This window comes from Beta vulgaris, chromosome 2 (genome assembly GCF_026745355.1).
Source record: "Beta vulgaris subsp. vulgaris cultivar EL10 chromosome 2, EL10.2, whole genome shotgun sequence".
Lineage (NCBI taxonomy): Eukaryota > Viridiplantae > Streptophyta > Magnoliopsida > Caryophyllales > Amaranthaceae > Beta > Beta vulgaris.
The window spans coordinates 48467649-48479574 of NC_079203.1; the positions used below are offsets into that span (position 1 = coordinate 48467649).

At 35.6% G+C, this 11926-nt stretch overlaps 1 protein-coding gene across 2 annotated transcripts; it reads right to left on the bottom strand.

Annotated features, from left to right (window-relative positions):
- Positions 1-947: 947 nt before the first annotated feature.
- LOC104884887 (E3 ubiquitin-protein ligase KEG) lies at positions 948-6459 on the bottom strand. Of its 2 annotated transcripts, none has more exons than XM_010669591.4 (5): positions 6059-6459; positions 4187-4574; positions 3995-4086; positions 3386-3859; positions 948-2134 (listed from the first exon to the last, which is right to left on the bottom strand). In XM_010669591.4, exons 2-5 carry the CDS (start codon positions 4547-4549, stop codon positions 1207-1209), a joined length of 1857 nt encoding a protein of 618 aa, XP_010667893.1. In that variant the 5' UTR covers positions 4550-4574; positions 6059-6459; the 3' UTR covers positions 948-1206. The 2 variants fall into 2 exon arrangements, with proteins under 2 accessions (XP_010667893.1, XP_048495194.1); XM_048639237.2 differs by lacking the exon at positions 6059-6459 and adding an exon at positions 5403-6034.
- Between the last annotated feature and the right edge of the window lie 5467 nt (positions 6460-11926).

The following is an 11926-nucleotide window of genomic DNA, read 5'->3' on the forward strand; positions in this document are numbered from 1 at the left end:
TTATTCTATTATCTTCACAATTATTATTGGTTAAGGAAAAAAAAAAGTCAACTACCAACAATTACTACCAACAATTACGGGAAGCTTGCGGTTTTCTAGTTTTTATGAATTTTCATTTTTTTTTTTCCAACTCATTGACAGTATTTTCCCCTTGCGGCGGGATTCAGCAAGTTTTCAGGGATTTTTTGGATTTTATAATTTTTTTTAATTAATTAATTTTCTATAGTTGCTTTTTGCGTTTTATATGTAAAATGATGTGTTTTGGAGTGAGATCATGTAGAGGAAGGTGGTCTCTGGTCCACCATCCAGGCTTTGGGCAAAGGGTGCATTGATGTGATTAATTAGCAAATAATTTTCAAACAAAGCAAGCTATATTTCTATCCTACATAAACACTCGAAATCAAACATAAGGGAAGAGGAAATTTGAACCTGTGACCTATATCTTAACCACTGGGCCAAGACATCTTTGGATGCACTACTATCTTTGTTGATATTGGCATACTGATGCTCAGAGTAAATTGTCTTATTATCTATTACGCCTTTCCAATATCTTATATGGTATCTTAACCAGAGTTTAAAAGAAAACGAGACACAAGATGAGCTGACAAATTTCTTTTATGTTCATTTTGCAGCAGATAATCATTGGTTTACCCAAATCAAATACAATAGCTAACAACTACTCATCAAATATCCTCATTATGTTAATGATGGTGTTTAATCTATAACGGGTTACTTTCGTCAGGTATATTACAAATCTACGAACTCGTAATAACTCATTAGTCGAACATAATGAAGTAAGAAACGACACAGAGCAAACATTGGGCGTGCTAAACCTCTTTTTTCGCTAATACTCGAAAGTTAATCACTTGTTTGGGACATGAAGATACTCCATTGTCCATAGGATAATATTTACACGACAGAAGGATGAAAGAGGAACATACACGAACTCGATACAAATAGACAGATATTTACATAGCTAGATAAACTGAACAAAGTGTTTTGATGTAAAATTTATACACAAGCATATGATCCTCGGTAACTATACAGTAAGTAAGACTAGAAACCATATTTTTAAGCAGATATGTTCACTTGATGAAAAAGAAAAGGATAGACAGATTGGTTAACAGCCTCACACCGGTTGAAGGGGGGAGCGGGTTGGTGTGCGAGCCATTTTTTCAGGTTAAGTCGACAAATTACTTTTGAAAACTATTTCGGCCACAGAAGAGGGAAGCTATGCTGAGATTTGCCAGCATTACCATCAGTAAGCTGATCATCTGTCGCTGTAATACTTCCCTGGTATTTCTCGCTTGTCATCTTTGGTTTAGCTATCTTCTTCCCTACAAGAAGTCCCACTTTCATTGCAGTAAATAGACCTAAAGCAACAAGAAGAGGTCTTACAGCCCAGTGGATGTCCTCAAGATGATGATATTTCTTCAGGACTCCTTGGCAGGAACTGAATGAGACCACCTCCACTTCAGCCGGGTCAGCCAGGAACCGTTCGTGATTTTTACCAAAAGGGAATCTTCCTGGGAAGTTCACTGCAAGGCACCCATTTGGATAAATGTGTATGATCTTCCCGGTAGCCCATGTTCCCCTTTTCTGTTCCCATTCAAAGCGGGGACTAAAGACATTGGCTTTAAGTCGCACAAATTGGCCCACGTGATAAGGCTTCACCATCTGGAGCTCCGAATGTTGACCCTTCCATAGTGTTTCCAAACCAATGAATCCAACAGCTACAGTTCCATCACGATGTATGGAATGAAGTATTCCTACTGGTGAATGCTGGTTTTGCTCCTCCCGTAGACGCACCCAATCTCCAGCAGTGAAGCCATGGGTGACGCGCTCCAGGGTTGATTTTCGCATTCTTAGTGGATCATGGATTCCGTGCACCTTCACTAAGACATAGCCATCCTGACCATCACTGCCTTCTAAGCCAACAACTTTCCCCTCTGGAACTAGCATGTTCTCAAGTTTGGAGGAAATTGGTGCCTTTCGAGACCGCACTGTATCCCCTTCCTGGAGAGAGTCCTTAGAAAGAAACCACTCTGAATAACAATGCTGGTTTGGCCTGCCACTATTTGTTTTACCCCTCATAGTAAAAGCTGTCTCATCATTCATAATCGCATCCTGTGAGCTGTGAGTCAATTTCAGATCAAAACAGATGTAAGATATCACAACAATGATTAGGAAAGGAAGATCTGAAGCTGAATTGACTTTGTAAAATATTATTGCAATGCAGAAACAGTTTCTCCTATTATCTAACAGGGTGCATCAATCATCATTGAGAGATATAGCACCAAAATTAGCATGTCTTTAGTTTGTTCAAACTAACACAGAAACAATTTCTCCTACAATCTAACAAGGTTCAACCTTCTCCTTTGCTCATCTACTTCCATGGTATCATAAGTTTTCATATGCCCATCTTCCCTGGATTTCGACAGGGAAACGGAGAGATCAAGGACAACTAACCGATCTTATGCCTTTCTAATATTAGAAGTGCCATGCTGCTACTGTAAACATTTGGAGTAGATCATTTATTGAACTTGTCTAAGAGCTAGAGTGACTTCAATTTCAGTTCAAACAAGTTTGATTACCAATGAGGCTATCAGTGAATGATTCTTCCAGAAGCTGAGTTATTCTAAGTCTCTGACTCACTCATGTACTCACAATTCTTCAATACTTACAAACCAGAAGCTGCTAGCAATGACCAACAGGGGAGAAAATCGACCAGGAGGAAACACACTTCTCGTACACTAGAGACCCCATTAAACAGTTCCACTGCCATGAGTTAAACATTGAAAATTGCATCATTTTTTCTTCACTAACAGCTAGGACAACTTCATGCACAGCCATCTTTGTAAACTTGTATTGTATGTAGCTGTGGTCAACTAAGCTTTGCCAAGGAGATCGCTAAAGGAATAAGTATGTCAAATAAGGGAAGAGAAGTGAGAATGAGAAACTTTAGTGTGAAGCAGAGTCCACGGTCCACCCCTAAACAACTACTAAAGAAAATAAGGGGCGAAAAGAATGCTTCACTGGAGCTAAATGGTCCACATAAGGTCCAATAGCACTCTTCAAGATTTTAGATGGGTGGAAGGACAAATCGAAGAGGGTGATCAAATTTTCGGAATTCACCGCCAGTTTGGGGCTGCATTCCAAAACAACCCGACTCGGCGGTAGGAATTGTACTTCAAGGCGGCCCTCACGGCTAAGATAGAGGAGCTACTACGTATAATGCACTGGTTTCATGCAACATCAGATAAATAATGCACATCACATACACACTGGTGTCATAAAGAAGCCGGAATATATATTTTAACAAAAAACATACAAGATATTGAAGGATTCAGTTTTCCTAGTAAAAATAAGCAAAAGAGAAACTAACCTTTTGAATGCCTGCAAGATGTCTGTCATCAAAGGGCGATTCCTGAAGTCAAACTCAAAGCAACCAGAAAGAACATTTTCAATCTCAGGAGGCAGACCACCCGGTATCTGTGGTTTTTCTTGATTGATAACAACTGAACGGTAGATTTGCTGCACAGATCTCCCACACCAAGGTTGATCACCTGTCAACATCTCCAAGATACTGCACCCATACCCCCATGTGTCACTCTCCCATGATACTGGACCTCTAACCTCTGGCTCCCACTGTTCTGGAGCCATGTAGTTTGGGCTTCCCAATGTAAGGGACATATCTGAGTTTGACAATGGTAGCCCCAGCAGAAGATAAGGAACTCCAAAATCCCCTAATATTGCTTGATCATTCTCATCAAGAAGGAAATTTGAAGGTTTGAGGTTGAGAACTAGATTTTCGTGGGAATGAAATTCCAGGATTGCTTGAGCCAAGTTAATTCCATACCTATAGACACAACTCATAATGAGGATAATTATTGCAATCACAAAATATTGTCATATTCAGAATTAATCGGAAAAAAAGAACAACAAAGGGAGAGCAGTTGGTAGTATTCACCAGCTCCCTTGCACCTTATATTACCTCAAGACATCAGGCAACAAAAGTTTCCCTCCTTTAGAGCGAGCCATCTTGTCCCCAACTGATCCCTCATAAAATTTCATGACAATGCTTATCTGTCGGGTTACAACAAGATTACAGATGTGCAACAAGAATTCCTGTTAAACACAGAAATTAAGTTGTTGCTAACACTGATATTGAATTTTTTTTTTTTACCTTCCCATCTATGACAGAAATCCCATGCAGCCAACAAACACCTTTCATTGCACGACACTTAGGGAGGATATTAGCAAACCTGTCCAGAAAGGCCTTCACACCATCTTCCTTCATCAAATTAAGCATCTTTATTGCCACTTCATGATACTCATCATAATCTTGGGCTGACCTGTGATGGGTTGCCAACCAAATGTCACCAAATAGGCCCCTCCCAATCCTGTGCCTAAGTTTCAATGACGAGGGATCAATCCACGGATTAGTTTCATTTGGTGTCACTACAACAGTCCTCATATTATCAGCATCGCCTTCATAGATTACGAACTCAAAAGGAGTGGGTTGTTTTGATATAAGTTGATTGGCCATATCTCCTGAAACCCAGCAAGTACTCCTGAAGATAGCAGGTAATGGAATATGGTCACTGTTTTGTATACTGTTATTTAATCGGTGTAATCAAGCCAAGACATCATACAGGCTAAATGCAATGATACATCAGCAAATGCATACACTTTCGAGATCTTATTTGTATACTTATCCTTAGCTGCTAACAACTTCCTAAGTTCATTATTAAGAGAGAAACTAAACATGTGCAAGAGTGGAAGTTGTACTCTACACTTCACATAGTCTCAGATTACATCTGCGTTTTTAGAGAACAGCCACAACAAGAATATCTGCAAATTGGGATGCCGAAATAAAATATTAAACAAAATTCATGTAATTTCTATGAGCAAGAAGACTGCCACAATTTATTGACAAGGATCTATGATAGCTTCTCTGTCTCTGACTTAATGCTATGAAAAGCCATCACAGCCAAGGAGAAATGGTCCCATTACAGTTTCTAGTTGCTACAATGCATTAGCATCTTTTATATACACAAGCATAAGATCAAGCCTTGTAATCACAGACATTTGCATTTTGAGTAACTCGAACATATATTATTAAATATTAAGGTAGCAACTTCACCAGATTCACAAATGACTAAACTCTCAGAGACACATCATAAACTTGAGATAACAGGCTACAACAACAGTCGCTATAAAGGTATACTCTTCATCCAGCATCAATCAAATGAAAGACAATGTCTTTGAGATCTTCCGAACATAAAGCATCACATTCACCATATGTAATATTACATGCCATATTCCACATGCAGCAAATAATCGAAGAACACAACAATAATTCACAGTGAGCATGAAGAACAGCACAAGGTAAGACAAACCTAAACCAAACCATAACTTTTTTCCTGAAGTCCCTGCAACTCTGCAAGTATAAGATTATTTCCACCAGAGAGATTCCATGCAGCAAAACTAAATTTGAATCCTCCCCCAATTGATGAGGCAGAGAACAACTAAAGGGCAGCTAAGAAAAAGACACAAATCTTCTATTTGCTAGTAACATAACATAGTAGACCCCAGCAAGTCCAAATCAAAGAAGAAAACAATGAGGTTTCAACATGTTCACTTCTTAGTTTCTTACTGTTTTCTTCGATTTTACCATGTAACAGTAGCCTACAACAAACATGATTACAGTAATATGCTAGTAAACCAAATTAACCATATCCTAAAACATTTTATGCGAATTCGGTATTCATAAATCCAGTTCCAGCCAACTTTAAATGTGTTTACAAGGCTCTATATTCCATTCAATTCTTTCAATTTACACTAAAAATAACACAAAAAATAAGAAAAATACTGGGGTTACAACTAACAACGATCAAACATTAAGCAAAAAAAACAATCAGATAACACAAAAAAGTCACAACCCACATCAAAATAAAGCAAAAATTGACAAACCCCAATTGCCAAAACATGACAAAATGATCAAAAAAGTAGACACCAGAACACATAAAGCAGAAAAAAGGGAAAAAAATCTTACTAGAAGTGGCAAAAGAAACGGCGAGTAACTGGGGAAAAAAGAAATGGGAAAAAAAAGAAGCTAACTAAAAATTATTTATGGGAAAGTCAGTAAGAAAGAGATTTGAGCAGGAAGTAGAAGAAAGAGGTGGTATTTTCATGGGGGTTGAAGACAAATTTGGCAAAACGTCAACTACAAGTAAGAAATGGTGAAGTGGGAGAGTTTTAGGCTTCTCCTGTTTTGGGGGATTGAAAGGGAATCTTCAATTGATTGAATCTCGTGGCCAAAGGAGAAAAATCATCAAATTAAGGGTGAAATTTTTGACAAGTTTGGAAAATCAGGTGGTGGCTTGAGGCTTTGGGTGGCAAACTGGCAACATGCCACACTCACAATTTATTCTTGCCATTTATTTATGGAGGATCTAGATCAAACATGAAATTGTACCTAACTTCACTTAAAAAGTTTGGTTTAATTAAGAAAAATACTAGTTTTTGCCTTTTTGGCTTGGTAAATTATTAGTTGCACATGTCTGTATGGTGAGGAAGGTCAAAGGTGTGTACGATGAATATCAAGTATTAAGCTATGAATATAAAGATCAATACTAATGAACATATACTAACAGATAGGGATATCAACTGGGCGGGACGGGGCGGGGCGGGTGCGAAGGATGATACCTCCACTAGATGTGGGCATGGGCCGGGCCGAGCCTGTTCAAAATTTGTCCACGGTCCGGTCCAAGCCCACGGGCCGGGCTCGTGTTTTATGTATTTTTGACAGTTTTAGGCTAAAAAACAAAGGAAAGGAGCGTTCGGCCCGCGGGCTCGTGCCGGTGCAGGCCTGAAATAAATTTTCTCGACCATGACAGGCACGCGGCCCACGTAGCGGACAACGGGTCGGGCCTGGCCGATCCGCATGCCGGCCCCGACCCATGCCCACCTCTAACCTCCACACCCACACCCGCACCCGCATAAAATCACCATCCCCATCCCGTCCCACCACCCATTGCGGGAGAAAGTTTCAGACCCATCCCCGCCCCCACCAGGTACGTATTTAAATCCATCCCCGTCCCACCACCGCATGGGTAGCCGCACCCGCTTTATACCCACCTCATACCCACACCCGCTTCATACCCGCGTCATACCCACATATCAATATTTTGCAATATAAAATTATTAATAATATAAGTGTATAACTAGAATTTTAATAATAAATATGCGGGGCGGACGAGGATGGGACGAGGCGGGTGGGGATGGGGCAGATATAACATAAAATTTACACCCGCTCCATCACCCATTGCGGGTACGATTTTAATCCACATCCCACCCCATCCCCGCCAAACCTAGATCCCATCCCCGCCCCATTTGGGCGGGGATGTAGCGGGTCTCCTACTTGACCCGCCCCACTGTCATCCCTACTAACAGAGCTATACATTTGTTCATTTGACTTGTTATTCATGTATATTCGGCTTGTTAGCTATGTACATCTGCACACCTTTCTCACCATATGGACATGTGCACCATCTACGAATTATTTGGCTTGGTAGTGGTATACGTAGTATTTGTCAAAAGCTACAATTTATAGCTTTTCGCCTTTCAGATACCTTTTAGTGGTGTGTAAATTATATATTAAAGTTTGGTTTGATTTTTTAACTGGTTAATTTGTAAACAACTATTTTGACAACTTCTTCTTACATAACATCAAAATCTTATACCGCTATTTCTTATTTATAATTTTTATTAATATGTATTTGATATATATTAATGGTTAGAATTGTGCTTTATATTAAATGAAGAACAAACATTTAAGGGTTGTTTGGTATAATATCCTCTTGTTTATAAAAAGTTAATAATCTTGTTTCGTACAATATACTCCCTCCGTTTTCTTTATCATTCTCACTTTTTTATATGCGTCTTCCAATGCACGTTTTTAAACTTAAATATCTTTCATTATATATTAGTAAAAATTATAATGATTGAATATTAATAAAGTACTAATTAAGACGAATCAAACAAGACCCCACATGACTATGTTTTTTCTTATAAATTGAGAACATTTGAGAAGGTTCTCTCGAAACATGAATAGTGTCAAGATTCCAAGTGAGAAAGATAAAAAAATAGAGGGAGTAAACATTAAGTATTCTTTGGTACACACATTAAGTGTCATTTATAGAAAGTTTATTTTGACATGAAATTGTGTTTTTAAGAAAATGTATAATCTTGTTTGGTTTATCATGAGAAAGTTAACTTCTCATTGGAATTTCAACTTAGGGTATTACCAACATAAGTTTAAACCTCCATTATATGGGAGGTATCCCAGATAATTTTAACCAAATAACAGACCTTCCCTAACTTTTTAGGAAAATTTACTTTCCATTTTTTCTTTTGTTAACCAAACAACATCTGAAAATAAAATGTAATAAGAGTCCAATTAAAACTAGATTGTATTATCTAGTTTCTGAAAATTACCTTCAAAAAAGAAAAAGAAAATGTCTATTAGTTCCTAAAAAAAAGATCAGATATGTGTTATTTTTGGGTAAATATATATACCACTAATCATTATTACTTTATTATGCTATTATTAACTATGTGGCAATTAGGTGTTCACACACAAAAGATATTAGATAATGAAAGAAATAAATAATTATGTGGTCTAGAATTAGCCATAGAGTTCTCATTGGCTTATAAAAGAACAATTATGGTTACCATAGACCATTGATCTATTTTCTTTTTTTTAGTAACCAGAAATAAAAAAATTAGGGAGGAATCCAATTAATAGATCACCCTAAAACATCTTTCCGGATTGATCTATTCATCTATGAAAACCTTTCAATGGCTAACAATATTTGTTATCTAAAGATAAAAAACTACCATGTTAGCTGAAGTGTTTCTAATTATACGTGAGAGAAAATGAAAATTGGATCAATGTATACTATATTAATGGTCTGTCTGATGACCTCATCAACAAAATATAAAAGTATAAATATGTTTGAAAACTGATATCCAGAGTTTAAAGTTATCCATTTTGTTTCACGCATTATTAAAGATTTATCTTCTATATATCACCCTCTTTTTTCAATCACTTAAACAAAGTTCAGCATTGGAAAAAAAATTAAAATACATGAATCCTAAAAAAAAAATTGTATTGACTTGATTCATTAGGTCATCCAAGTTGAGCTTGCTGACTTGTCTCTACTTTTTTTTTTTTTTTTTTTTTTTTGGTGAATTGACTCTACATATATTAGTAGTGCACAATTTTGTGTAATGGATAATTAACAAGCTACTAGTAAAGATAATGGATAATTAGAATAACAAGCTCACCTACTAATAATGCAAATTTTTTAGTAATGGATAATTATAGATATTAATATTCAAGTTGTGCATGGACAATTATAAAAGTCAAAATAGTGCATCTATTTAAAAATGGAGGGATTATATATATATTTTTTTAAATGGAAATAAAGAACTGGGGAGGATTCCATCTGGTGGGCCACCCTAAAGCATCCTTACGGATGAAATGGAGGGATTATATAAAAGTGTGATATGATAATCTTAACAAATAACTAGAAAAACAGAACATTACTCCCTCCGTTTCTGAAAGTTTTTCGATTTTGACCAATTATATATATATTAATATCTAAGTTGTTTATTAATATTTAAGTTGTTTATAAGGATTTGTTCTTATAAAGCATCAAGAATATAATTACAAAAAAAGGAGTTGATATAATTTATTGAGAATTGACACAATAATGTATATAACATTAATAGGCTTTCATTTTAAAGATTTTATGAATTCAAAAAAGAAGTTTAAGTGTTCTCAGTGGGCAACTTTAAAATTAATGAATTTTGTTATAGTATATATACAACCTATGTTTTTTCAGATACAATATTCGCCTTTATGGTGAGTGGATTAAAATAAAAATATTACATCTAATTAAAAACAGAGTTAGTAGTATAGATGAGGCATCACTTGAGAGAAGTGAAAAAAAGTAATAGGCATTGGATTGTGCTCGTGAAATAATCTTCCAATTCCTTTTAAATTTCTACATAGTAAAGTATAATATGAGTCATTGAATTGATCAGTATAACTCTCAAGTTCATAAGAGTACATATATATAAATATATAATTAATTCAAAGACTATGGTACAACCTTATTTTTGAAATTTAGGTTAATGTGTAAGAATATAATCGGATGCAATTAAATAGTATAATGGTGTTGATTAGGAAGGTTATAAAAATTTTAAGAGTTTTTTTCTATAATATTAGTACTATAATGTAGCACAGTCTATTATTACCATTAAAACTAATGAGTATTAATATATACATTTGTACTTATTTGTTTTCAAAAAGAGAAATATTATGTTGTCTTTAAATAATTTTGTTTCCTACAAAGTCCATGTAGGCGACAAGTTCAAAAGAAATTTAAGCTGTCTCCTTAATAATTATGGGAATATTGTGGGATAATTATATGTTTAGATGCTTTTCTTAGATGTATGTTATATATATATATTTTTCTACCATAAAAACCAAAAAGTGATGGAAGAATAGTTGGTTAGAGTGTTCGTATTTCAAATAGGAGGTTGCGTGTTTGAGTCTTTAAACATGATATTTGTTTGCATTGTATTTTAGATATATATAGAGATTTGATCATCATTAAAGATAGACCGATAGTATTACCTTTACGTTGGAGACCGATAGTATCACCTTTACGTTGGAGATAGAAAATGATGAGATTGTTGTGGATTCGTGGCTTGATGGATATATACATACTTGAGCTAGGTCGTGTGTTCGAGACTTTATATATGTTAAAAATTTATTTAGTTGTATGAGGTTCACTTAGAGTAAGCACCAAAGAATGAAAGAGAGAATGTCACGTCAGAAAAGTATTTTATTGTTCATTAATTAGTAGCTATATAAATTAGAAGGATCTAAATTCATATTTTTTTGGGCAACTAATTAGCTATTCTACATAAAGATGCGATAGAAGTTTTGAAAACAATTCTTTCTTTTCCTTGTACGTTTGGTATGCCACTCCCGCTTCCCCCAAAAACAAAATTTGGAACCTTTGATGCATTTTGCTAGGAGGAAAACTTTCCATTTGTCTTAATCTTGACTATATAAAAGTTATATATCTTTATTAGAAATTTAGAAGTATATACTAAAATTTAAATTTTTTATCTTAACGTTGCTCCCTATTTTTTGGTGTTTCTAGTGTGCTTATCAAGTTACTTTTAGTCATGTTGCTTGTGAGAAACTCACAAATCCGTTGTGACCGACCATACCCTTTTGTTTCTATCCTTGTTCTCAAAGTTCCTCAGGTTCTCAAGTATTTGCAATGCTCCCAACTGGCATTGATGGCTTTAGCAAGCTTGAACGTTGCAAACAAAGTCGTCTCAAGTTCTCAACAATCAAGGATCCAACAAACAAGAGCTTTCTACCCTTTTAACTTCTTGTAATTTGTTTGTAGTTTGTCTTCTAAATAATGTAAGGGTCTCTAGTAACCCTGATCATCTGATGGTGTGTAAACTCTCTTTATTCATGCAATGCAACCTCTGTCAAAAAATATAAAAATGAAAAATTAGATGGCATTACTAATAGATACCTGACCGTGATGTTTCATAACTTCCTCATGCAAGGGTCATGAATCCATGTAATTTCTATATTACAAAAGTACACAGAACAAATAAATACTACTATCATTTTAAGAAGCGAACTCATAACCTCGTGTTAGTTAGAAAATGAATCGAAGGACAAAGTTTATACTTCCCTTAAAAAAATGATGTTCATCTGTTCTCAAATATGTTAATTAACGTAATAAATGAATTCTTCACAGGCATTAAGAAAGCCAAAAAAAATTATAGTAGAGTGTGGGACTCGGAACTTGGTAGTATC

Coding starts and splice junctions, on each gene's coding strand:
- LOC104884887 (XM_048639237.2), bottom strand. Junction 4,087..4,186: donor TTTCTGTCATAGATGGGAAG/GTAAAAAAAAAA, acceptor GTAACCCGACAG/ATAAGCATTGTCATGAAATT. Junction 2,135..3,385: donor ATCTTGCAGGCATTCAAAAG/GTTAGTTTCTCT, acceptor ATTGACTCACAG/CTCACAGGATGCGATTATGA.